General features: G+C 35.3%; 2 protein-coding genes across 4 annotated transcripts; one reads left to right on the top strand and one right to left on the bottom strand.

The window, feature by feature from the left end:
- On the top strand, positions 1–9,406 carry LOC106055868 (carbohydrate deacetylase-like). Of its 3 annotated transcripts, none has more exons than XM_056006229.1 (7): positions 1–130; positions 1,120–1,320; positions 2,259–2,431; positions 4,094–4,230; positions 4,833–4,932; positions 7,717–7,894; positions 8,218–9,406. In XM_056006229.1, the coding sequence occupies exons 3-7, from the start codon at positions 2,260–2,262 to the stop codon at positions 8,537–8,539; spliced, it is 909 nt and encodes a 302-aa protein (XP_055862204.1). In that variant the 5' UTR covers positions 1–130; positions 1,120–1,320; position 2,259; the 3' UTR covers positions 8,540–9,406. The 3 variants fall into 3 exon arrangements, with proteins under 3 accessions (XP_055862204.1, XP_055862205.1, XP_055862206.1); XM_056006230.1 differs by lacking the exon at positions 4,094–4,230 and adding an exon at positions 2,867–3,003; XM_056006231.1 differs by lacking the exon at positions 1–130 and having other exon boundaries at positions 1,317–1,392.
- LOC106055873 (tRNA (uracil-5-)-methyltransferase homolog A-like) lies at positions 8,859–23,946 on the bottom strand. Its single transcript, XM_056006228.1, has 19 exons — positions 23,084–23,946; positions 22,224–22,315; positions 20,998–21,073; positions 20,212–20,263; positions 19,185–19,257; positions 18,998–19,052; positions 18,804–18,880; positions 18,659–18,704; positions 18,353–18,416; positions 17,213–17,319; positions 16,933–17,079; positions 15,765–15,868; positions 15,336–15,381; positions 14,689–14,749; positions 14,002–14,123; positions 13,298–13,373; positions 11,186–11,311; positions 10,150–10,246; positions 8,859–9,269 (listed from the first exon to the last, which is right to left on the bottom strand). The coding sequence occupies exons 1-19, from the start codon at positions 23,393–23,395 to the stop codon at positions 8,948–8,950; spliced, it is 2,055 nt and encodes a 684-aa protein (XP_055862203.1). The 5' UTR covers positions 23,396–23,946; the 3' UTR covers positions 8,859–8,947.
- Between the last annotated feature and the right edge of the window lie 303 nt (positions 23,947–24,249).

The raw sequence follows: 24,249 nt of genomic DNA, 5'->3' as shown, positions 1-24,249 counted from the left end.
GATCTATATAAATACAAATCATGTCAAATGTCAAACATGGGGGATAACCTCGAAAATAATATAGATCTAGATCTTATAATGATAATCTAGATATATTTTCTAATTATTGGCGATAGCCAGAATAGGACAGGTAAATTAGTATTACAAGTTACAGTAGATAGTGTATTCTATATAGAACTAGAAGAGCTTCTAACTATTAAGAGTCAGATCTAGATTCTTAATCCGAGCTCAGAGTCAAACCTCTCGCAGTGCGACGTCGACGGGTATTACAGCGGGCAGCCCCCGGGCAGGGTTCCATCAGCACAACGACATCGGCATACTAGGCCTAATTACTAATACTTAGACTACAGTGACCACACATGCATTATCATTACCACATTTAGACTAAGAAATTACAATACATATTCAGATATTCTAGGATCTATGAATCCCCCGGGCCCCAGGGAAGCCCCCAAATAAGTGTTGTTTTTTATATTAACAGAATAATTAAGATTTAAATATTACGGCATTATTACGCAAAATGCAGGGGCCCCCAAAGAGGTCAAGCCCCCCCCCATTGCCCCCAAATGATGGCGAATTCCTAGCTACGCCACTGGTTTTGGTGGGTTTCAAATCCTTGTAACCATGCTTGATGTTACAGGGCTAGATAACTGTAACCTTGAGATATATAGGGCAGATAATAACTTGAAAAGTTCTTAACCCTTTTTTTGGGACCTGGATTGTTTAGTTTTGTTTTACATGTTTCAGATGTTCCTTTAGAATTGAAGATTATTACATCCTAGCTCACCCTCCCCCAGGATGGGGCGTGTAGCAGTAGGCAGGGTTTAAACCCGGATCATTGAGACGATATAGTCCAGCGCACATTTCACATGAAGAGGCAGTGATTGGTGGTTTAAGTCCCATGTTTCAACTTCTAATTAATTCTTGTACCTTAGCCCTAAGACTGAAACATAACTCTTCTGTTGTCTCAAAAAAAAAAAAAAAATTTGAAAAAATGCACTTTATTTATTTATTTATATTATTATTTTTAAACTAATAGTGATCTTTTGTGACATTACAATGACTATGAAATGAAGTTGTGTTCCTTTTCTTTTTAAATAATTTTTATACTTTGTTTAGATCATAGATCACTAAACTCATGACTCAAGACAGCAAGATGTGATAGAAAAAAAAATAAGGACATCTAAGATTAAAAAGAAAGAGATGTCAACAGCAAAAAATTATCATGCCACCACCCATACAGTCTTTGGACTATAAATAGCACTAAATAAGTGATACTATAAGGCCTAGACAAGCAGCTATCAGTCTATACAGGGCAAGGTACGCAGCTTACTAATATTTGTATAGCTGAGGAAAACCTCTAATTATTGAGTATTGTAGCAAATCTTATAGGTAGATTTTTCCTTAAGAAGGATATTTTTTTTCTGACTTTGTGGATATTAAGCAGTTAGCAGTTGGCAAAATGTCTTAGAACAAGATTATTTCTTTATAACATGTTCAACATGGTAGAAAATTGGGCATATTATGTCTAAATACTGATTGTTATCTCTTGTATTTTCACAATGACCAGGAACAGATTTTATTATATGAATTTATTTTATCAGAAACATACTGGTTGATGTTTCCCTTTCACTTTTACCTGTCTCTTACTCTTTTTGAGGAGCACCACACAGTTTGTTGACCTTCAAAAAAGTCTGTTTCTGGAACCAGGAGTGGCAAGGCTCCTGCAGAATCCCTTTGACTATTGAGAAGGACTTAGTTCACCAGACAGGCTTTGACCGGGAGTTCTTCACCCCTCGTCCTGTTTGAAGTTTCCAATATGGAATAAACCATTACTGGGTTGTGTTCTTGTTGACCATACCTCTCTCCATCTCTCTGATTTTTGCCAGGATTAGAGTCTCTTTCTTAGACAGGCCCATCCATTCTGTGATGTTTTTTTCCTGTCACTTCTTTAGTCTGCCTCTCCTTCTTTGGTACATTTAACTAGTACAAGTCAAAGTGAACTAACTGTGCTTTAACTGCTGATGTTTTTACATTTTTAGTTCAACTTTAAAAATTATTTTTAAAAAGTTTTTTTTCCCTTATTTAATTGCTCTTAATCCTTATTTTGACAGAATGAAGTGCTATTAAATCATAACAGATTATTTTGTCTTTTGACAGAATGAAGTGATATTTAATCATAGTAGAAGATTATTTTGTGTTTTGACAAAATAAAGTGATATTTAATCATAACAGGAGATAACTTTGTATTTTGACAGAATGAAGCGCTATTTAATTATAACAGGAGATGACTTTGGCTTCAGTTGGGAAAGGAATGAAGGTGTGATGGAAGCCTTCAATAAAGGTGCCATCACAAGCGCCTCACTGCTTCTGAACTGCACTGGCACTGAGGAAGGTGCAGCCATGTTTAAAAGCAGTCAGCTTTGTCCTGGTAAGTCTCTAAACCGATCAAGCCATAAGTTGTTTTTTTTTCTTAATATTTTTGTTTTTGTTCTCTAACACACAAAGATTAAAGCACATTCCTCATTCCATATGCTAGGACAAATTTGTACAAATGCTCCTTCTTCCCTAGTGCTGTTAGAGCATGGAATGGGTTGACTGAGCCAGCCAGGAAAACCAGTGATTTGGCAGAATTTAAATCATTGGTAAACATGCAGGACTAGTTGCATGACGCGTAGGAAGTAATCATCTTCTTTTTTTGAAGTAATGTCTGTATTATATAAGATAAGAAGAAGATAACCGTTACATGGAACATTTTATTTCAAGCTAGAAGTAGGACTGTCTACTTTGTAAGTAGAAATATTGTTTCAGGTTTTCATTCAGTTATGCTTTCTTTTATTAAAATGTTATGGGTTCCTCTCATCAGGTCTCCACCTGAATCTCACAGAGGGCTCTCCTGTTGGAGAGTTTGAATATGAAACTTTGGTTTCAACAGAAGAAGTTTTCAGAGGCAAATTTGCTCTTAGAAAACACCTAGATCTGGGTGAAATAAACCCTGTTGAGGTATAATGCACATTGTAATGAACTAATTTGGGAAAAGTTTTTTTTTTTTTTTAGTTTTGCTTTTGTATCTTTAATTTTTTAATCTCTTTATGAAACAAATATTTAACATTATCTGTATATGTACTCAAAATATAAAGATTTGTTGAACTTTGTTGCTTTTCATTAGAAATCACATTTTCTCAGTCATAAGTGGCACTCTAACTATGCTTTATGTTTCTGCTTTTTCTTTAATGCAATAGGACTATCCACTCACAGACTGTTATAATTCACTGTTGACAGTATTTTTCACATTGCTAAGATACATTATTGTATATGCCCAGTTTCTAAAATATTTATTTCACAATCTAGGTTGTTTCTTTAAAATGTATATATATATATATGTATTGCTACTTCTTAAATGGCTGCCTGGTCAAGTGGTATACATTTTGGAATGGGCCAAATTTTAGACTTGTTCACTTCCTTCCCCTGCCATCCTTCTTTAGGAGGATTGGACTAGGACACAATAAATCTTCATTTCTGAAGAAAAATCCATTTGTTAAACAAGCATTTAAAACTAAGCAAAATATTAAAAAATCCTTCCAAGTGCTCCTTCTTCTCTAGTGCTGTTAGAGCAGTGTTTCCCAAACTGTGTTTTGTTCCACGTGGCCTAAGTGTTCCACGAACTACTGGAATAGTTAACTAGTAGGCCATCATGTTAATTAATCTCTCTAAAAAAAATTAAGCAAAGTGTTCTGCTAAATACTCAGAATGTGCAAAGTGTTCTGTTGAGGAAAACATTTTGGGAAACACTGTGTTAGAGCATGGAACGGGTTGCCTGAATAAGTCAGAAAAACAAATGGCTTAGCCGAATTTTAGTCTCTTAGCAAGCACACCTATAATAACACATGAGTATGTTTAGGATGTGACTATCTTCTCTTTTCAAGAAATGTCTAATTTATAAAATGAGATCCGGCCATTGTCTTTCACCCACTTCTGTTATCTCAATTAGAATGACAAGCTGTATATAATTGTGTAAAGCCAAGCTCTCTGTGAAATCCACCTTTGTCTCTAGATGCCTTTTTAGTTTAAATTGTTTAACGTCTGCATTTAGGTCTGCACCTAAACTTAACAGAAGGAGTCCCCATAGCCAACCACCAGTATAAAACTCTTACGAACGAGACTTTCAATTTTCATGGCATGCTGCCAACTCCCAGGCTTTTAGATGCTGGAAATATCGATGAAGAAGAGGTACAAGTTAGTCAGCTTGATGAATCTTAAACGAAATCTAAGCTATAATACACCATCTTAATAATACTATCTTAGTGCAGACTTCCATGAAAAACAGTCAGAAATGTATTTATCAAAACTGAATATTTCATTAATTACTAATCAGATAACAAAATATCATTACAAACATATAATATATAATTGACTAAAAGCGGGAATATTTTAGCAGTAGCATGTCTGTAGTTCATTTTGTAACATCCAAAAGATTAATTTTTTAACCCTGGTAGAGATAGGTTTTATTGTTATCACTTTTATTAAGTACTTTTAATTTTTTTTAATTTTTATCATTTTAAAATGGTTTAAGCTAATTTTAATATTTTTTAAATTCCTTACTTTGACTATATATATATATATATTACTATATTTGATCTTTGATTTTAATTACTGAAGTAATTGAATTGCAAATTTAAGTTTGGTTGCTTTTAGTGCATTGTTGTGCATAACTTTCTGTCGCCTTCAATTTTCGTGCCTTTTTACCTGTTGCTAATTTGTTGTTTTTTTTAAGTTTTTACATTTATTCAGCTTGCCTGTTTAACATTTAGTTGTTTGCATTCACCTTGTAGATAAAAAGAGAACTAGACAGTCAGATCAAAAAGTTTATTGAGCTGGTGGGGAGAGCCCCTGTGTACGTGGATGGTCACCAACATATTCATCTCCATCCAAGTAAGTCAAGTGCCTGGTTTTCATTGCTGCTGTAAAGTTGTATCAAACTGGATCAAAATCATAACAAAGTAAAGTTTCCCCTTTCAGACCTTGCGATCTATGGGGCAGATGATGCTAAGTTCATTAGTTTCTATGGCCAACGGTTAACAAGCAGGGTGCCATGATGCCAGCACAATGAATAATCGCCCTTTACTTTCCCCAACTAAGGTCAGGTACCCATTAGAGTTGGGTGGACTCAGGGGCGCCTAAAAAAATCCAGAATTTCAAAATCCCAGTCTTCAACAAGATTCGAACCCACGACCCCAGGTTCAGAAGCCAAACGCTTAACCAATCAGCCACCACGCCCCATGGATCAAATCATATATTTTGTTATTTGCTCTGAAAGGATATGACATTTATAGTAGTTGATGTTCTCTTTCCTTTATTGGTTGACTTCATGTGCCTGGGAAGCACATTTCCAACGATGTCCCACTGTCTAGAGAAACATCAGGCTTAGGCCAGTTATGTCTTTAGTTACTCAATATGACAGTGTAGGTCTCTTCACCCACCAAGAAATCAATGTCTTTAAAGTAGTGCTTGTCACAGAACTTTTGTATAGCACTGAGACCTCTGTGCTTTATAGGAGGCATGTAGGGATCCTCAAAATGCCCATAATGGGCATACCTGGCAAAACTACCTTACAAATATAACTATATTCTGCTAGAGGCTGGTGTAGACTATATAGAAGCACTACTCACCATTTGACAGCTGCGTTGGGTCATACACCTATCCTGTGTGGGGGATGACTGCATGCAAAAGGTAATATTTTTTGGCAAGCTTAAAAAAAAAATAGAGGCTCCTCCAGAATCTCTATGAAAATCAACTCTGGTGCCCTTTTGCCCTCACTGGCATAGAGGAAAGCAGCTGACTGCAGACTGCCTTATAAAGAGACAGCTATAAAGCTCTTACAGAGGTCATAACACATTTGAGACCCAAAGAAAAACTCTTGGGGAAAACAGGTGCAGACAAGAAAACTTAAATACATCCCTAGACAATGGCTATGTCTGATGGGCGTGTGGCGAAATATGCGGGTTGCATCTTGGTTTGCACAGGGTCATGTGAAACACTGCATTCATCCTTAAAATGTCAATCAATATATTCCATGCCTGATAACCACTTTCTTTTTGTTAGGAGAGTTAAGTAAGATTTCAATATGGAGAACTCTTGTGTCTTGACATGTTAGACTAGCAAAAGTGAAAGTGAAGTTTCCCTTTCAGACCTTGCGATCTATGGGGTAAATGATGTAAGAGCATCTGTTTCTGTGGCCCACAGTTCACAAGGGTGTCATGTGGACAGCACAAGGACCAACTGCCTTTACTTTTCCCCAACTAAGATCAGGTTCCCATTAGAGCTGGATGGACTCAGAATTGCCCTTAAGATCCCAGAATTCAGTCTCACTGAGATTCGAACCCGGGATCCTTCGGTTTGGATGCCAAGCACTTTACCACTCAGTCACAGCACCTTCATGTGTTACTAACTTAATACAAAATGGCTAACATTGTTGTCACTCTGATATTCTAGACCCAGCCCAGCTTTGCGTGGAGCTCTATAGTGTTATACAAAAACAAAATAAAATAGATGGAACGGCTAACAAAAAAAAAATTTAACTAAAAAACAAAAACTAAAACAAAATAGAAACCAAATCACCACAAAATATATTTGTCAACTCTTTTAAACATAAACCATTTTAATAGCATGCAACATAGAACTGGATTCTCAGACCATAGACCAAATAGATAATTTTATATACCTTGGGAGTGTACTCAGTGTTATTAGGTGGAACAGATGAAGGCATGAAACACTGTATAAATCTGGCGCCAGACATTTACACAGCTAAAACCACCCTGGAAATCTCCTCACATCTCAAACAAGACTAAACTAAGAATCTTTAACTCTAATGTCAAGGCTGTCCTACTGTATGGTTCTGAAACATGGGAAACAACTGAAGCCACAACAAAAAAAGTACAGACCTTCATCAACAGATGCCTGAGAAATATTCTAAAAATACACTGGTACGACAAAATAGAAAACACCAAACTGTGGGAGATGAGTAGACAGAAAAATATAGAGGTGCAGATCTTAGAGAGGAAGAGGGGAATGATTGGTGGTCACACCCTTAGAAAAGATACCAACTGCAGAGCTAGACAGGCCTTAGAGTGGAACCCCAGGGAACAAGACGTAGAGTGTCGTAGAGGAAGACCAAAAAGAACATGGCAACGCATATTATACTAAATGAAGCCGAGAGAACTGGAAATAGCTGGGAAGCCATTAAAAAAGTAGCAAGAGACTGTGGAGGGTATTGTGTTTTTACTGACGCCCTATGTTCCGTGAGGAATGCAAAGGAAAGATGATGATATATAAATTAAGAACTGTTAGATTTGTGTCTAGGAGCATCAGTGATCTTACTAGGGCTTCTAGACTTTTTGAAATTCTTCATATCTCTTGCAAACTTTCTCTTTTTAAAGTTTAGAACTTTTTCAACTAGGAGTATGATTGATTAGATTTTCTGGAGAGATGTTTTGTAACCCCCAACAATGCTTAGTATGAACTAAGTGGAGAATTTTCCTTAATCCACATTTGTAAATAGAATACCCTTACAAATTTCTTGAAAGTGAAAAGCCATATTGGTGTGCTACTCATATTGACCACACTAAAAAATATAATGGAGTTGAATCAATAAGAGAACAATATTCCCAAACATAATGTGTGCCCGATTTTAAACTCATGTATTTTTGTCCTCAACAGAAGTGGTTGAGTTATTTGCTGCAGCTTTGAAGCAACACAACATCCACATTACTCGATTCCCTGTAGAAATCAACATGGCTGCTAAAGAATGGGTAAATCCAGAGTATATGCCATTCTTCCTTGCTATGATTGAAAAGGCACATGTGGCTAAGAAAGTACTGGATGATTACGGTATCAAGTAAGTTCATTTGTTCAATGTTTATTTGGAAATAAGTTACTTGGAATGAAATCCAGTATGACCATGTCAACATAAACATGGACAAGAAGTTTGTCAACATAAACATGGACATGAAGTCTCAGGTTCCTAGTAAAATGAACCTATAACAATAAGTATCTATTTTATAAGTAAATGGTATCATTTTATTGCGTTTTCTTTCATAGAACTTATTATATTCTATATAGTTTATTTATTATATTATATATATTAGTATTTAGTTTCTCAAGTACATTGATGAGTTTGTTTCTATGTTGCCATTGATGAGTTTGTTTCTATGTTGCCAGGACAACAGATAGCTTTGTTGGGCTTTCCACAATGGGACGGGATATGACACCTGAAAGATTGCAGAAGATTATTTTAGAAGCTTTTGAGGATGCTGAAAGACGACTGTCTTCTGATAAGCGAGGCTTCACCACCTGTGAACTAATGACCCATCCAGGCTATCCAACTCATAGGATTCTTGGTGGTTTTTCTTGGGGATCTGATGACTTTGGCTGTTCGGAAGATCGTATCCATGAAATCAATGTATTAAGTAGCCCAGAGATGAAAGATTTTTATAAGCAAAATAATATTGAACTAGTGTCGCATTCTATTTTGTTGAGCTGAATGTTTTATTTTGTTATAAGTACATTGAAGTGTTCAAGATTTTTAACATTTATTATTTTTTTGGCATTATTTTATAACCACATTTTGAACTGACTTTTAGATTTTAAAGAAACTTTGCAATTTGTTTTTGTTGACATCCTATACAGGAGTACACAAATTTTTTGTTGTTTTGCTGGAAATAATATGCCAAAGATTTTAGGATTTTATTTTTAAGTTAAATTTTTTTTTAATGTAAATGTTATTCTAATGGTTTTATTACATATTTCTTGCTATTTACTGTCATTTTAATGTTATATGGAAAAATAATACAATAAATAAATCAAAGGATTTGTATACACTTTATTTTTAGAAATTAAATGTTAACTTAAGAAACAAATTTAAAACATTTTTCTGTGACTGGAATAGTTCTTATAAACTTAGGTTCGGTTCCCCAGGAAGGACAGCTGCAGATTCGGGCACACCTTGGGTGGAACCAGTGGCAGTATCTTCTTCTGGCACACCTTGGGTGGAACCAGTGGCAGTATCTTCTTCTGGCACACCTTGGGTGGAACCAGTGGCAGTATCTTCTCTAGCCATGACTTCAGGATTATTAGTGCTAGCAGTGGTCTCCTCACGCTTAAAGAGAACCACAAGTTCACAGTGTTTAGTTCCTGGGAAGAGGTCCACAGGTCTGACCTTATCCATGATAAATGGGAGACCCTTGTGCCTTCCAGTTTCTGGGCGTAAGAGGCTATAAATAAAAGCAATAGTTTTGTTGCTATTCTGAAATGACTACCACTATCAACAAAACCACACTACTTTTTTTATTTAGTAACTTAGTTTGAAGTTCTTGATGTAATTATTTATAATTAAAAGCAAATTATTGAATTGTTTTGTTGGATTTTTTAAAGTTAATACAGTTTATGTATGAGATAACAGATGACCTTTACATCATCTGCCCTGTAGACCCAAGGTCTGAAAGGGAAACTTTACTGTCGGGTGGCGGTCCACATCTAAGGGTCTGACAAGGCATGGAAGCACGACCATGTCCAGACTTAGGATTGGCCACACCTACATCACACACTCCTTTGTGCTAAAGAGAGAGGAGCCCCCACGTGTGAGTACTGTGACTTTTATCTCATAGTGGAACATATCCTTCTTGATTGCCCCAGATACCAGAATATTAGAAGGAAATATTTTGGAACAGACAACTTAAAAACACTGGGCTTTAACCGGGAGGTGGGGTTGACTACTAAAATGTAAGTTGAAATAGGGTAATATTTTGGAACAGACAACTTAAAAACACTGGGCTTTAACCGGGAGGTGGGGTTGACTACTAAAATATAAGTTGAAATAGGGTAATTAATTTTAAATATATACAGATTTTTATTAAAAAAAATTTTTTTCTATTTGGACCTTATTTTTAATGACTTAGTTGTATAACATTTAGCACTTGAGCTATAAAGGGGAAGTAACCCTTGAGGGATTATGGACACAACATGGCCTAAATTGTGCCTACATGCCAAAAACCCAAGATATCAAATACATAATTCTGTGCAAAGAACTCAAATGGGAAACTATTGAATTGAGAGTCTTGGTGGACAGATAAACATGGATTGGATTGTACTCACTCAACAAAATTGTTCTTGGCACTGGCAGGATTGCAAGAAACATAAATCAAATATTGGATGGCTTCACATCTTCTTAAACATTTGATGACGTCTTTGTCTGTAGGAGAAACATTGTCACAAATATGTTACTTCGCAAAACATTCAAAGTGTTACAAGCAAGTTGAAACTATGACAAACAAGTTGCAATTCAAATACTGAAAATATCACAAGTTGCAATACAAACATTGAAACTTAAACAACACAAACATTGTATAACAACTACCAAGTATATTCCATACAAATGAACATTTAAAATATAAACTTTGTATGAACATGTTCGTGGTCAATGAGATGCAACATAATATCTACATATAATTGCAACATAATAAGCATCTACATAGAATTGCAGCACTAGAATAAAGCGATTCTGTAGAGAACTCAATTGTGGCTTCATGGAAGAAAGATGTAATAGAGTAGCCTGATTGGTTAGCTCCCTGGTCATGTGATTCCAACCCTGCCTGCGTCCACCCTCCTACATCCTTAGAGAGATTTGGGCTAGGATGTAATAATCTTCAATTCTGAAGGAACATCTAAAACGGTGCATCTGTTGATCTTAAGATAACCTTGCAACCAACTTGGCAAAAAAAGGGGACCAGTTTAACTTCACACATGACACTCCAGTTTCCATTGAAAGACTTTCCAAGTAGAAGTGTTAACTGATTCTGCCTTCAGCACCAAGTGGTTACACAACCCATCCCCAAAGACTACCTAAATACCTCCTCATCTTTCATCAACCACAACTATGTTAAGTGTTACTTATTTATTCCAACATTTCTTTCTTTCAGTTCAAAACTTTACAATTATCACAGCTACACATAAGTAAGGTGGAACATTGTTAAGTAGAATTCAGTTATTTCCTATCACATATGCCAAACCTGTCCTGACTAATTGCACTTTTGGTTAATCAACAGTTCTTTAGCTTTTGAATGTTAAACTTTGAAAATGGAAACAATGATGAACAATTATGATAATAAAAAAAAATGGGGAATGTACTTACGTAAACCAGCCCGAGGCGGATCAACTATAGCCACAACATCCTGATATTGAGGTGACGACAGTGAATTAACCGTTTTGTTTATTATGTCTTCCACTTTAGCACAATGAAATACAGCGTTGGTGATACCTGATAAACACAAGGTTTTAGAATAAAAGCATTTTACATACCTGAAAATTTAAAACAATTTAAAATCAAAAGCAGCATTTCAAATTCCTGATAAACAAAAATACACTTTAAAAAATAGATACAGCTCAGTGAAAGTAGTTCAATCAACAGGACTCAAATCTTTAGTATGCATTTTAAAACATTCCTGAGTTTGTGCAAATTGGTTTTGAAAAATAAATGCACGTTTTTTTTTTACTTGTCACATGACGAACATTAAAACAAGTTGGCCAAAAAAAAAAAAAAATGAGAATTCAGGGAAGGGTGGGGGAGAAAGAGTGCTGCAGCAGCAGTACACAGTACTTGTTGATACCATTTGTGATTAACACCATAAAATAAATAGTGGCAAGATTCCAAGATTAAGGAGTGGGTGTTTTGCATGACCTGCATATTTTACCACATCTATGCCAGCTACTTTCCTCTATGCCAGTGAGGCTGAAAGAGCACCCAAGTTGATCTTTATGGCACTTATGTGTGTGTGTGGGGGAGGGGCACCAATGATGTGCTGTCCTCCTTAAAGCTTGCCAAAGAAGATTGCCTTCTGCATGCAGTTGTCCCCCATGCAGGGTACTATGTGGAATGAGATGAAAGTCTGGGGATTTGCCATGGTCAAAACAATACCAAACTTTAACGTATACAGAACAACGCCGCACGAATAGTACTTAGAAAAACAAGACAAGATTCTGCTACTACGCTCTTGTGCATGCTCCATTGGCTTCCAGTGAAAGCGAGAATCGATTACAAGGTCGCCACACTTTGTCATCAGTGTATATATAACAATGAGATGCCCCTGTACCTTAGAGAACTGATTATTCCATGTCCCCCAGAGAGCCCTGCGATTAATGAACTCAATGCTTTTAGTGGTGCCACGTTTCTCCCTCAAAAGCTACGGTCTGCAGGCTTTTTCAGTGCACGGACCAAAGGTTTGGAACTCACTCCCCATTGATCTCAGACAGACAACATGCTATACCACTTTTAAGAAGAACATTAAGACCTACTTGTTTAAAACTTTTTTTAGATTAGTTTTTTATTTCTGTTGTCGTGTTTGTGTTTACAGCGCCTTGAGCCTACATTTTGTTTGTTAACAGCGCTTTATAAATAAAATTATTATTATTATTATTAATACGGCCTTAACAGCAGCTCCCCCTGCCCCACACAGCCGAGGTCTCAAAAGGGAGACAGCCCTGAGGAAAAATCAGGAGCTGAAGAGCCTTAGGCAGTTTGCAGTACACGTTCCTACATCCTGGCCTGCAACACCACTGATCCCAAACTGCATTAGATACTATGTGTAGTAGATCAGTAAGATACATTGCCTCACACTTCAACAAACCAGTTGGCCTATGTTTAACTAAAACAAATACTCTCTACCATTTTCTGTGACACTTTTAGCAACACAGTACTTCATCACTAATGACCAGTATTCTATCTTAAAAAGACAAAATCAGAAAACAACTATACAAGCACAGAATCAAAAAGTTTAGTTTATTAACACAATAAACCTAACATCCTAAACTAAGCCTTCACCCTTTAGACTACTCTGTGAAATATAAACATTTCACCATATTCTTCAGTTTGAAACCAAAACGCTCAGTAGAGATTGCTACTTAGAGAAACATTTTATCAATACTCTTTATTATGAATGTCTACTTAGAGAAACATTTTATCAATACTGTTCTGTATGAATTGCTGCTTAGAGAAACATTTTATCAATACTGTTCTGTATGAATTGCTACTTAGAGAAACATTTTATCCATACTGTTCAGTATGAAATCCAATGCTGAGTAGAGGCTGCTACTTTTCTCTTATTAAGAGCATTATTTTAGAGAGGTGTAAACAAATAAAATGCAAAGAAAGATAATCACATAAAAGGTGATGGGGGGGGGGGGTGTTATTGTACATATCTAAAAAGAAAATGGTTGAATACAAAGGAAAATAGGCAAGAGAGCTTACCATTTATTCTAGCATTGGCTTTGGCATCTTGAATTGCTGGATAGGACATTTCTATACCAATCACAGACATTACTTTCTGATAAAGAATTCAAAACAATAAAATCTTTAAATATTCTGATTCATTCAGTATACATTATGCTTCATTCGATATACATCATGCTCCATCAAATATGCATTCCGATTCATTCAATATACATTATGCTTCATCAAATACACATTCTGATTCATTCAATATACATTCTGATTCATCCGACATACATTCTGATTCATTCATTATACATTCTGATTCAATAAAAAAAAAAGTAAAGTTCCCCTTCCAGACCTTGTGATCTACAGGGTAGATGATGTAAAAGTCATCTGTTTCTGTGGCCCATGATTAACGAGAGTATTATGTGAACAGCACAATGACCAACCACCTTTACTTTTCCCCGACTAATGTCAGGTACCCATTAGAGCTGAGTTAACCATTAGAGGAGCCCAAAGATCCCAAAATAAAAAATCCCAGTCTTCACCGGGATTCTAACCCGGGACACCCAGATCAGAAGCCGCTCAGCCACAGCGCCTCCATTCTGATTTAATAGTTCTACATAAAGCTAATGAATTACATTAATTATACTCTTATACTACATTTCCATGTATGTTAATAATACATTATTTTACTATGATTTTATATATAAAAAATATATACTATTACAGACACTTACATTGGCCAGTGAAAGACCAATCGTGCCAGTCCCACAACAAATGTCTAGGACTGTGGTTGACGGAGACACATTAGCCCATTCAGCTATCAACTCGTAGAGTTTTTCTGTGGCAGGTGTATTGACTGCAAAGAAAAGGGTGGATAAAAAGTCAACATTTGCTTTGAAAAGTGATTCAACGAGACGGAATCATGCTGTTCACAAATTGAAAACATTTTTTCTAGTTTGTAGTAATAATATTGTTATTTCTTTATCAATAACATGTCACAGTTGCTCATTGTCATCTATATGGCAGATGACGTTAAGGTCATCTGTTTCTTTGGCCAACAGTTAACGAGCAGGTGTCATGTGGCCAGCACTATGACCAACTGCCTTTACTTTTCCCGAAGTCGGGTTCCAATTAGAGTTTGTTGGACTCAAAGAGAACCCTAAAAATCCCAAAATTCAAAATTCCTGTCTTCACAGAGATTCAAACCCAGGACACCAGGTTCAGAAAAGAGCTTATCCATTCAGCCCATGTTTTTAAGATACTATATGAAATTTACTATGCATTCTAATTCTGACCAAAAAAAAGCAAAACATTATATTAATATATTAGTAAATTAAAACTAGTAGTGTAATGATTTTTAACCATTTAAGGCGCCATCAATAAGCTAATTGTCAGAAATAATTTTAAAATGCCAGAGTTACCTTGAAAAAAAGCCTCTGCAGAAATACGAAACTTGAGTTGCATCAAAGACTCATGCACATGCTAAACAAAAAGAATAAAATCTGATGAGACCAAATAAAAGAATGTGTCTACTGTATGAATTAACAGTTAGAAAAGCTCTAAAAATTCTGAAGAGTTTAGCAGTGAGTAGTTTTTATATATGGTAGTTTTTACTCTATCTAGTCATGTCCTGGATGTTGACAGTATTTATAAAATAAAACATTTAAATAGAAGATAAATGTATGGTGGAAATGTATTTTGTAAATATGTTCTTGATCATTAAATAATTAAATAACAATATTATTAAATGAAGTGCTTTCTACAAACTAGTAAAAAACATTTTTAATTTGTATAGATGAAGCATTTTATGTAAACAAGATGAAGACCAAAGAGTTGATGTCTGTGATTCTAACTTTGTTTTGACACTAATTTGTATAGAGCTATAAATAAAATATGTTCCTCATTGACTTCTGGCTCAGTTACAGATTGTGCAGTAAACAAAGGGAAGATGTAATATGTTCCTCATTGACTTCTGGCACAGTTACAGATTGTGCAGTAAATAAACAGAAGATGTAAAGAATGTTTGTTCTCTAACATTGACGATAACGTTTATTTTCAAATCACTCACTGTTTGTCCACATAAGTGCTGTAATTTTGTTTGATCTCTTATACCTCTGAAATTGAAAATTGAAACAGAATTTTAGTGAAAGTCCATACAAAAAAAATAACAACCTAGTTCTAGGTTTTATCTTATCTTATATAATACAGTCGTTACTTCAAAAAAGATGATAACGTCCTAAGCATCATGCATTTAGTCATGCATATTAACCAATGACTTAAATTCTGCCAAGTCACTGTTTTTATAAATACTAAACATAAAAAAAGGACCTAATTCTGGGTTTTATTAACACTAAATCACATTTAGTGATATACCATACAAAAAGACCTGGTTCTAGGTTTTAATAAACTAAGTTACATTTAGTGACATTCCATTAAAAAAAAAAAAAGACCTAGTTTTAGGTTTTAATAGACTAAGTCACAGAGCTTGTTGACTTACTTCCCTCCTAGGACTCTGAAGTACAAAGATGTGATGCTAACATCCCGACCTTCACCTTGAGTGTAAAACTCTTTCAGAGAATACTGAGCTGCTTCGATTTCCTCCTGCATCGTGAAATAACATTCAGTTGAAGTCAACAACAAAAAAGGTTTTGTGATTTCCTATCAAATTCACCACTCTCATTGCCACACAATCAAAGTTAAATTCTAAAAAGATTGTTTTTCTAAATGAATTAACAATTCTTGATTGAAATATTTTTGTTCTAGCCTTAATGGAGCCGAGCCAACTACTTCATCCAGGATCTGATGTGGCTGTGGTTTAATAGGTGCAATAAAATAGTTGCACTTAAATACAGAAATTTAGTCGAGAACTGGTTTGCTGCCTACTCTTGTGGTATGTGCTCTAGAATGGCCTCTCGATGGTCCAGGTTTGAACTGGAATGTTTAATACAGTGATTGGAACACACGATGACTTGCTAACTAGTCTACTGTAAAAAAACACAAGCTTAAACAAATGTATAAAAACATAAAACTTAAAAAAAAAAAAAATTGATACATTTTCTTAAAAAGGTGTATAAAGAAAATATAATTATTTACTTAAAAAATGTGTAGAAAGAAAATATAATTATTTATTTAAAAAGGTATATAAAGAAAATATAATTATATCTTTAAAAAGAGGAAATCTGACACAGGATCACAATGGCAACACAATGAACTTCTGATCATTGTCAAAAAAAGAAAACAGCCATATCAAGAGTTCCCTAGGACTTACAAAAGTCTTTCCTGCAGGGAACAGTACCAGGGAAAAGATTGAGAGGCAGACAAAGGAAGTGAAGGAAACGAACAGGCATTTCAATGAAAGTCAAGGGTGGAATGCATAGAGATGATCAAAAGATCAAGTGGACGCCTCTGAGTCCACCCAGCTCTATGGGTACCTGACATTAGTTGGGGAAAAGTAAAGGCGGTTGATCATTGTACTGGCCACATGACACCCTAGTTAAATGGGCCACAGAAACAGATGACCTTTACATCATCTGCCCCATAGATCACAAGGTCTGAAAGAGGAGCTTTACTTTAATGGAAATACATCAAGATGTTATGGTTTCATTCATTTTAACTTCAAAGGTCACAATGAATATATAATGTAGCAAGGGATGCTGGAGTAATACCTCATTCAGTGAACGTGGTTGAAAGTCTACCATGGCCATGACATCTCCGGTGAGATAAGTCCGAACAGTCAGTGTATGCCAGTGCCCAGTGCCTGAATGTTGAACATACGGCTCCCATTTAGATTTTCTAATGAACTCTGTAAAGCTCTGTGTTAAAACAAGCAAAATAAGGGAGATAGGTTTTAGTTTCAACTTTTTGTCAAACAAAATAAAGAGAGATAAGTTTTATTTTCAATGACATGCAGAAATAAAGAATAACAGCAGACTATGCATATTTTACCTTAACAACTGGAATTGCTGCAGGCATAGCTATACCCAGGTTAGTGCAGTCACCAATAGCTGTACATCCATCTTTGTAAAGGCCATATCTGAAGCCCACCATTTTGGCTGGAGAGAAAAGTAACAAAAATGCATATTGGTAAGTGCTAGTTGTCACTTAGAATGGATCCCAATTCACAAGTTATTTTGATTCTGTTTTTAATACATATCTCTAATCTAGACACCACTGTTATTATTCAATGCATGATATTAATTTTTTTTTTTTTTTAAGACTATCTATACGTAAACTGTGCTAGATGAATGCAGGGCTATGGTTGAAAGGAGAACATGCAGGGAAGCGAAGCCATGAATCGCAAGCTTTTTGGTGTACCTATGTAACGCCTTACTGGCCATCAAGACGTAGGACGCTGGTCACCAAAATTTCTAAGCTCTTTCGCTTGTAACACAAAACAATTTTTACTTTAGTTGGCAACTTTCACTATGATGTCCTTGACATTGTTTACTTTGTCTATTTATTTCAAAATCCCTTCCAATCTTCCTCTTTTCATGTTCTTATAATTTTCTTGATCTTCCATTTTAAAGCCACCACATTTCTTAATATTGCTTTTCTTTTTTTTTTCTCTTACTGTATTTTAATGTTTAAAGAATGTAAAAGGGATCTTACAAGTCAAAGTGTAAATAAAGAGCAGATTTTGGCCATAAACTTATAGTGTGAAAATCCCCAAAGAAAAAAAAAAGCGCAGCACATTAGTTTTGTAAATTTTTTTGTGGGAAGGGTGGTCGAGAGGCTAAGTCCGTTTGAACTTGGCTACCTATGAAGGGGGCTTGAGGTTCGACACCTGACTCAAGCAGAGTTGTGTTTACTGAGCGCCTGAAGGCAGCACGGAAAAACCTTCTCTTAGATACCACCTCCCCCACTGGTCCAAAACTGAGATTGGACCAAAGCGCTCTGAGCATGCTATAAGCATGAAAGTAGTGCTGTATAAAAGCTATAATTTATTTATTTTTTGTAATAAACAATTTTAAAAGAAATTTCCTCACAGATAATAAAGATTAAATTATTATTATTATACATATTAAAAGTTTCTGTGAAGTTTTAGGCAGTCACCCACTTCCCCGCCAACATGAAAAACAAACTTACTTTTTCCATCCAGTCCAAACCCAATGCTGAACTCATTTTTATTACGGTATTCTGTAATGACAGGCTGTGAAATAGTGTAGTAAAGGCCATGTTTGAAAAACAAACATTAACAAATAAAACATGATCTAACTACTGTAATGCAATAGTCAAATGAGAAATAACAGATTAATTACTAATATTTAATAAAATATCCTTCTTGAGAAATAGAGTAGAAGAAGGATCAATATGTAATAAATAATTAGTTAGAGAATACACTTCTATAATCTTATATAATACAGATGTTACTTCAAAAAAGAAGTTACTTACTGAAGGAATTATGGGAAGCAACTCACACATGCCCTTTTTCTTTGATCTATAAAGATTCAATTGATTTTAAGCTATGAACAATTTCCATTATAGTGCCAGGCTATTATAAATGTGATTCAATTATTTATCGTAAAAAAAGAAATACCTGTCTTCAAACAGGTGCTTTATAAAATCATGCTTTGAAATGCCTTCCAAAACTGTCTTCATTTTCTCCACTTTGATCTGAGGATAGTGAGGATAAGAATGTTGAGGATAGGATGGACGGAAAGCTTAACATCCAACAAAATGCACCATCAATTTAAAAAAGAAAAACATTGATTATTTTAAAAAGCCACAAACCTGCAACTGTTGAGAATAATCAGTATTCCACAATGGACAAATGTTGGCTTTGAGTCTACAAAAAACACACAAAAAAACAGGTCGATATTGGGAGAGATAAAACTGCAAATACAAACTAGTGATAAGATCAATCTATTTAAGGAAACAAAAACTGAACAAAATCATAACAAAAATGAAGCAGCCCTACCGAGCTTCGGCTTCCTCTGGTGTGAGACTTTCAATGCTTGGCGCCGAGTCTGTCTGCTGTGAGCTTTTGGCCTCTACAATAAAGAGAAACATTATGATTGTGTGAAAGCGTGTTTTGCAAGTATTGGCCTCCTTCAGTCCTAAGACAACCATGGCTCATTTCATGAGATGAAAGCCTGGGCACTGGCTATGGTTGGAACATATGGGTGCTTTAGGTACACGGTTTAACCAACACACTGTATGACAGTGCAAAGCAAAAACAGCAGGCTACTTTCCAAGGCACAAACTGCAAAAGATCCAAAAGCGCAGCTGCTAATAACTGTCTAGAAGAAGAGGTCTCTTTTTTAGGTTCTATCCCAGAGACACATAAATCTATAGCAACATATCCTTCCATTCCTTCCTATTCCAAGCTGCTGTTGTTGTTTTTTTTTCACATCATGAACACCAAGTTTGACTTTACGCTCAACAAAATAGTGCATGCTACATTCCTATGTCCTGATTACTCATTGAATAAAGAGATCCTATGTATTGCTCTTTTGTTTCATTTCCTGAAACTAGTCCCATTTCATAAAACTTTCAACCATTTTGTGTTTTCTGGTTCCCATTTCCATCGTCCATAACATGTGTTGTCTCATCCTGTTAGTGTTGTCTAAAATAAAAATTATGTATGGGTTCTGGCAAGAGAGTTTATATTATATCTTGTAGTTTGTGTAATTTGCATAAAATATAAAGGCACTAAAGTGATTAAAGGAAAACATTTGGGGGGTGGGGGGGTTGGATAAAACTCAAGTTATTGAATAGTGAGGCTAATCTCAATCTCTCACATACAAACTCTACAAGATAAACCAGTCGTTGAATGTCTGTAGGAGGCCAACAGAACAATGTTAAACTCCTAGAACTTCAACTCTCTAATCTCTCACAAATTCTTGTCATTCTCTCATTTATTCCAACAAACTTTTACAAGCCTAATTTAGATTATACATTCACACACACTTGAACCTGTATAGACCTACTAGACTAGCTCTCACCTTGTGCCTGTAAACGTTTCTGTAAATATGGATCTGCCATAGGAGCTGCAATCTGTGAAATGTAAACACAGAGGTAAGCATAAATATAGCCATTGAACAGAATCACCACTCATCATTTGACAGCTGTGCTGAGTTGGATACCTATCACATAGGGCAGTGTTTCACAAATTTTCCCCACCACCCCCACCCCCTAATGAAAACAATTTTTAGTACTCCCCTTCTTTCAGCCAGCTAGGGTCTTGGGGAAAACTGTAAGCGCCAGGGTTTTAAGAATGTAATGAAAAAAAGAAAGATAATAAACTAACATTCATGAATCATTGTAATACCATTTTCCAGTTTTTTCGTTGCGCATATATTTACTGTACATTTGGAATCCATTTTAAGTAATAAATGTTCATTAAAACTAGTACATTTTTTTTTGTTTTACAGAAAAAAGCGTTTACTAGAAAATTTGTGTTTTGAATACTCGACAAAATTCTTTCTAAAGATAGCATTGACAAGGCAGATCTAGCCAGCACCGGAAGCCTGGGGAGCGCTGGAAGTTCCATAAGCATGGTCAGGGGACTTCTTTAGACTATAAGTGGTGCGTGTCATGAGATGGGCTGTACAATCTAGAGAAATGACAGAGAGGGACAAAGGAGTAGATGGCAATAGTTAGTGCTAGATAAATAGACAGACAGAGAGATTTACTTAGCATCACAAATTGTTGCTTTTCTTGAGTTGAGCTGGTATTTGATTCATTTATATTTGAATTCTTCTTTTTATTTTTATCAATATCGTAATTACCTTGGCTTCCAAAACTTTCCCTTTCCATCTATGTCCATTGACTCTACGCAGTGCTTTGTCTCTGTCAGCTTCATTTCTGCAATCAGAAATACCTTCAAGTACTGTCTAGTTCATTCTTTCGAGAGAGAATTCTATTACATAATATTTGAAATTGATATAACTGATTCACTGAATTCAGAATGGTGCTTTGTGGTTTTATGTATTTCAATTGGAGATTCTATTGCTGCTCTTTTGCATGTTCTGCCGAGAGGCTTAAACCACTTTAGTTCAACTCTTGACTCGAGTAGAGTTGTGTTTATTGAGTGCCTAAAGGCAGCATGGAAAACCTTGTCCCACAAACCCCCTCCCCCCCCCCCCCCCACTGGTCTACAAAAGAGATGGGACAATAGTGCAGTGCGCCTGCTAAAAGCATGAATGTTGCGCCATATAAAAGCTATTCAAATAAAATATCTATTAAAAATACACTCCACGGGCAAGAATCTATTTAAAAGCATTACTTTGTCGATAGTGCTTCTACAATGATGAAATGCCCTTGTGTCTTAGTCAGCTGGCCCCTCCATATATGCCCCACAGACCTCCATCGACTTCTGCTACTGCAACATTTTTCTCCTAAGACTTATGACCTGACAGGCTTTTCAATACAAGTAGTATATAAAAAAAGGTTTTTAAAAATAACTCCTATGTTATAAAGCAGAGGGAGGTCTATGAGTTCTCATTCGATTGATTTCTTGAAATGCTTCATTTTTGCAAGACCTCCACCCACTGAACAATTAAGAACTTCTATTCAGTTCAGCTAATAATTTTACAAGGTGTTCATATTTTGAAAAGTTATAACAATAAAACCAAAGTTTTCACAGTGTGGCCTATTAGCTAGTCATTTTTTTTTTACAAAAGATATATATAATCTGTCAAATTTTGTAGGAAAATCATTAAGAGTCATATTTGAAATACCTGTCCAACTTTCAGTTTCCACCTTTTTACCCATAAAAAGAATGTAAGTGTGCAGCTTACTCCGCATTGTGCTAAGGCAGACCCCATGCATCACATGCAAAACATAAATGTTTAAAGCTTTTTTAGACTAGATTTTCTTTTTTTTTTAATCTCTGTTTGATGGCTGTTAGAATTTCAAAGCACCTTGAGCCTACGTTATGTTTCTAAACAGCTCTCAATCAATTCTGTTATTATTATTATGATTCAAACGATTAGAATGATGTAAAGTTTTCTACCTAAAACAAACATAGGTAACCAAGGTGTTAGAGATATGTTTGATCTTGTGTGGATTCAGACCAAGTGTAGACTTGAGCCTTTTTTTCAGGTCCTGGAACAACAACAAAAAATAAATTAAATTTCATTCAAGAAAATGCTTTTACTCACAACCAATGCTGATCTATTTACAGGGTTAGTATCACTTTTTTTTCCTGAACAAAATTTTAGATTTTTTTTTTGAGGAAATGTGTGGTAAAAATTGTATCAAAAAATGTATATTGATATAAACATATGATATATAAATAAATGTTATATATGATGTAGATTTTTAGGGGCCCCCTGAGTCCACCCAACTCTAATGGATTCCTAACTTTAGTTGGAGAAGGTAAAGGTGGTTGGTCATTCCACTGGCCACATGACACCCTCATTAACCAAAAACAGATGACCTTTACATCATCTGCCCTATAGATTGCAAGGTCTGAATGGGGCACTTTACTTTACTTTAGTGCTGACCACATGAAAGGGATTTTGATTTCAGGATTTTTAGAGCCCCCCTGAGTTCACCCACCTCTAATGGGTACCTGACTTTAGTTGGAGAAGGTAAAGGTGGTTGGTCATTCCACTGGCCACATGACACCCTCATTAACCAAAAACAGATGACCTTTACATCATCTGCCCTATAGATTGCAAGGTCTGAATGGGGCACTTTACTTTACTTTAGTCTAGATTTATCAAATTTATAAAGATATCTTCTAAAGTTTGGTAAAAATAAGAGTAGGAATTACTAAATAAAAATATTTTTTAAATATTTTTTAAAATATATATGATTAATTTTTGAATCATTTTATCATTGAGTAGAATGCAAACTAAAGTGTCTTACTGAGAAACCAAACGTTGGTAGGTTGTAAATTTGAATTTTGAAGATTTCAGATGTGAACTCATTAGTCTTGGTGTAGCTTAGTGGATCTAATTTTGGAACTGCATCACTAGAATTTATAGATTGATCTGTTTCTGGCATTGCTTCATCTTCTCTTTGTCCATCATCACTGTCATCACTGCGATCTTTACAATCAGAATCATTTTCATATTCAACTTTCAATTTCTTAGTATTAATTTCTGTAGTTGTATCTAATTCCAAGGTGTGTTTCCTGGGAGAGCCAGGCCCACATGACAACTGAACATCATCTCCCATTTTCAGAAATTTGATATATAATTATATTTGACCACAAATAATGCAGATCTAGAGAGTCTAGATCTTATTGTTTTTTAAACTTTGACCTAAACTTCTAAAGATATAGTCTATATCTAGAATATATAATAATTATAATATATACTATAGTTAACTATAGTATAGTAGAATCTAGATCCTAGTTTTAGAGAATCAGAATGAATCTAGAATCTAGTCATAAGTTAAGTCTAGACTTGAGATACTTGAGTCGAGTGAGTCGTCTAGACTAGACTAGAGAGTCAGTAGTAGTAGTGAGTAGAGACTAGAGTAGAGAATCTTCAGTGAAGTTCAGTCTAGACTCTACTCTAGTGGCTAGTCTAATACTAGTAGAGTAGGGCTAGGTCGGCTAGGACTCAAATTTAATTCAACTTAATTCAAGTATTGTGGTAGCTTAACACTAGATCGAGATTTAATAATTGACAAGATTTAACTGACTAAGATAGATAGGCTCGATCTCAATGTTGACTGTTTATTTCAGGTGTGCATAACACAAGTAAAACCATTTGTAAAAAAGAGATATATGCTGCCTGGTAATTTTGAGCAGTTTAAAAAAAAAAGTTATATGAACGAAGGCTAAATCACTAACCTATATTTTTATATTTATTTTATATGTAGATCACAGCTAGGACCATGGAATTTTACTAGGACCATATACATCAAATTTTAGTGCACTCTCTACAAATTTCATTATTATTCATTATAATCACCACTACTTTTCCCAGGCCATTGGAAGGCAATGTCTTCGATTCTGAAGATTAAGGATGATTGCAGACTGCAGTAGGCTAATTCACATAACCACGTAAACCCTGTTACGACCT

This window comes from Biomphalaria glabrata, chromosome 12 (genome assembly GCF_947242115.1).
Source record: "Biomphalaria glabrata chromosome 12, xgBioGlab47.1, whole genome shotgun sequence".
Taxonomy (NCBI): Eukaryota; Metazoa; Mollusca; class Gastropoda; family Planorbidae; genus Biomphalaria; species Biomphalaria glabrata.
This window is presented reverse-complemented; position numbering and strand designations above follow the sequence as displayed.